We start from the raw sequence: 2993 nt of genomic DNA on the forward strand, positions 1-2993 counted from the left end.
AGGGCGGCCGCGGTGGTACGGACACTTGCTGACACATCATGCCCCTCATCCCATCTCTTTTCTCCTCCTCCACTCACCATCATCTCCACGCCCACAGGCAAGTCCAAGTCGCGCACGCGCTCCTCGCGCGCCGGGCTTCAGTTCCCGGTTGGCCGTATCCATCGGTTCCTCAAGGAGGGCCGCTACGGCAAGCGCATCGGCTCGGGTGCTCCGGTCTACCTCGCTGCTGTCCTCGAGTACCTCGCGGCTGAGATCCTCGAGCTCGCTGGCAACGCTGCCCGCGACAACCGTCGTGCGCGCATCAACCCGCGCCACATCCAGCTCGCCATCCGCAACGATGAGGAGCTCAACATGCTGCTCAAGGACGTCTCGATCGCCCAGGGTGGTGTCCTCCCCAACATCCACGCCGTCCTCCTCCCCAACAAGTCGAAGAAGAAGTAAGCAAGCTTCGCCTTTCGGCTCGCGCACGCGTGCTCTGGACCTAACACGTCCTACAACAACCTGCGCTCTTCTTAGAGCGCACCCCCGTTCTCCAGCGAGGGCAGAATAACACAATCGATCCATGTCACACTGCAGTCCCTGGCGATGCTTTGTTTACAGGTTGTCGGTCACATCAGCTGTCCAGCCCATCTTGTCAAAGTCGTCGGCAGCAAAGGTGAACCGCAGCTTCTTGAAGACCACATCCATGCCCTCGGGCAGATCACCGGTCTCGTTGCCGGTGTCGAGACCAATCGACGGTCGGCGCGCTTTGGCCGATGCCTTGGGCGGGACAAGCGGCGGCGGGAGAGCGTGCACCTCGACCGCGTTCCAGTCGAGATCGGCAAAAACGGATGGGCGCGAATCTGCTCCGAGGTGTACCGCTCGGCTGCATCCTTGCACAAAAGATGGACAATGAGGTCGGCCGCCGCCGGCGACACATCGTCAGGCAGGCTCACCTCGTTGTTGAGGATCTCGTTGAAGAGCTCATTACGGTCCGAGGCCGGGAACGGCAGCTCGCCGGTGATCATCTGGTACATGACGACGCCAAGACCCCAGATGTCGACAGCCTGGCCGTAGGCCTCACCGAGCACAACCTCGGGAGCAAGGCATGAAAAGGTGCCGCAGAGAGTGCGGGTTGTCTGTCCTCCAGCAAGTCCGCCCTTGGCCAGCCCAAAGTCGCAGATCTTGACGTGACCCGAGGAGTCGAGCAGGAGGTTCTCCAGCTTGACGTCGCGGTGGATGATGCCGTGCTGGTGGAGGTGATCGAGGCCGGCAAGAACCTCTGCGGCGTAGAACTGCGTGCTCGCCTCGTCAAACTTGCCGGCTGCCTTCCAGTGGTCAACAAGATCGCCACCCTCGACGTACTCCATGACAAAGTGCAGGTCTGCTGCCGTCTGGAAAGCGAGGTGCATGCGAACAAGCGCGGGATGGCGCAACGTCCGCAGGACGACGGCCTCGGTCTGGGTGTGCTCGAGCTCGTCCTTATCGACGATGCTCTTCTTGGAAATGGTCTTGATGGCGTAAAGGTTTGGCTTGGATGACCGGTCGTCACGCTTCTTGGCGAGGTCGACCCGCCCAAAGGCACCGCGGCCCAGCTCACCGAGCATCTCCCAGTCGTCGATGGACATCGAGACCGATGATCGCCGCCGCTTGTAGTCGGACGAGACGCGAAGGTTAAAGTGCCGGATGGCGTCTTCGGCGTCAAGGTCGTCGGCAAACTCCCAAAACGGAGGCTGGTCCGGAAAGCCCTTGAAGGTCACCAGGTACTGCAGTCGGGACTGCTTGATCCGCACGTCGAGCACCTGCCCGATGGCGTAATCGTCATCCGACTCGTCGTCTGACGAAGAGTCTGACTCGGACACGGCCGTCGTCGTAATTGCCGGTGCAGCCTCGGGTTTGAGGGTGGGCTTGGGCTCGGTTGCGACTTCAGGCTCGGCTGCAGCTTGAGGCTCCAGCTCGGCTGTGGCCTCGGGCTCGGGCTCGAGTGCAGCTGCGGCCTCAGACTCGGGCTCAGGTGCAGCTGCGGCCTCAGACTCGGGCTCGGCTGCAGGTTGGGGCTCGGGCTCGGCTGCGACCTCAGACTCGGGTTCGGGCTCGGCATCGTCGTCGTCTCCACTCGCGTCGGACGGAGTGGCGGGCTCAGCCGGATCATTAATGGTCGACGATGCGCAGTGCTCGTTGAGCGCAGCAATCCACTTGTCATTGAGCGCAGCAATCCACTTGTCATACTCTTCGGCAGAGTCGGCAGAGATGAGGAAAGCCTTGCCCTCAGCAGACGTCAGTTTGAACGCGTGCGGGTGGTTCTTGATCTCGGCGGCAGCAAGTGTGGCTCCCTCGGCGATGTTGAAGCTTCCCTTGGGCGCAGCGGTGCCGTCGTCCTCGGCATAATACGAGAGCTCCGAGTCGGCCGCAAGCACAAACCACCGCCGCCTCCAGCTCTTCCGCAGATGGCCTTGCTTGGTCAGCCAGCCACAGACAACAGGCTCGCAGCCTGCAGCGTCGGGCGCAGCAGCAGCAGCATCCGCGGCAGCCTCACCCTCCGACTTGCCCTTTTTGGCCTTCTTCTTTCCGTGGGCGCCGCTGGCTCCGTTAGCCGACGATGATGCCGGCGCCGGGGCTAGCTCCTCCCATGGCTTGGTCTCGTCGACTGCGTCGGGATTAGCCTTGAGATGAGCCTTGAGATGGCGTTTGCAGAAAAAGGCACCGCCCGAGACACGCATAGCCTTCTTGGATGGACCCTTACCGCAGACCGAGCACACAAAGCACGTCCTGTGATACCACCCTCCGTCGTACTTCTTCTTGCTCACCTCCTTGGCCACAGCCGTGCCGCACAGCGCGCATGTCTTGGCCGCCACCCCGCAAACCGCAAATACACCGTATCTCCTTGTTTCAGCCCCAGCTACCCGCTCCACCATCACCGTCATCCGCCCATCCACCAGTCATGCGCCCCCACCCCCGTTCCCATCCCATCCCATAACGCCTGTAAGTGTCCAACGGGCGTCGGCGTGCACACT

General features: G+C 62.1%; 2 protein-coding genes across 2 annotated transcripts in view; one reads left to right on the forward strand and one right to left on the reverse strand.

Moving 5' to 3' along the window:
* Positions 1 to 570, forward strand: part of AMSG_03796 (uncharacterized protein) — a gene marked incomplete at its 5' end in the record, with an annotated part of 880 nt that extends 310 nt beyond the window's left edge. The window contains one exon of the mRNA XM_013904246.1: positions 98 to 570. Coding sequence (XP_013759700.1) covers positions 98 to 441 — 344 coding nt within the window. The 3' untranslated portion in view covers positions 442 to 570. The remainder of the gene's footprint in view (positions 1 to 97) is intronic.
* Positions 571 to 594: 24 nt separating this feature from the next.
* Positions 595 to 2894, reverse strand: AMSG_03797 (AGC/AKT protein kinase; the record flags this gene model as incomplete). Its single annotated transcript, XM_013904247.1, has 2 exons — positions 595 to 795; positions 891 to 2894. The coding sequence occupies 2 exons, from the start codon at positions 2892 to 2894 to the stop codon at positions 595 to 597; spliced, it is 2205 nt and encodes a 734-aa protein (XP_013759701.1).
* Between the last annotated feature and the right edge of the window lie 99 nt (positions 2895 to 2993).

The sequence above is a fragment of the Thecamonas trahens genome, assembly GCF_000142905.1.
Source record: "Thecamonas trahens ATCC 50062 unplaced genomic scaffold supercont1.14, whole genome shotgun sequence".
In the NCBI taxonomy this organism is placed as follows: Eukaryota; order Apusomonadida; family Apusomonadidae; genus Thecamonas; species Thecamonas trahens.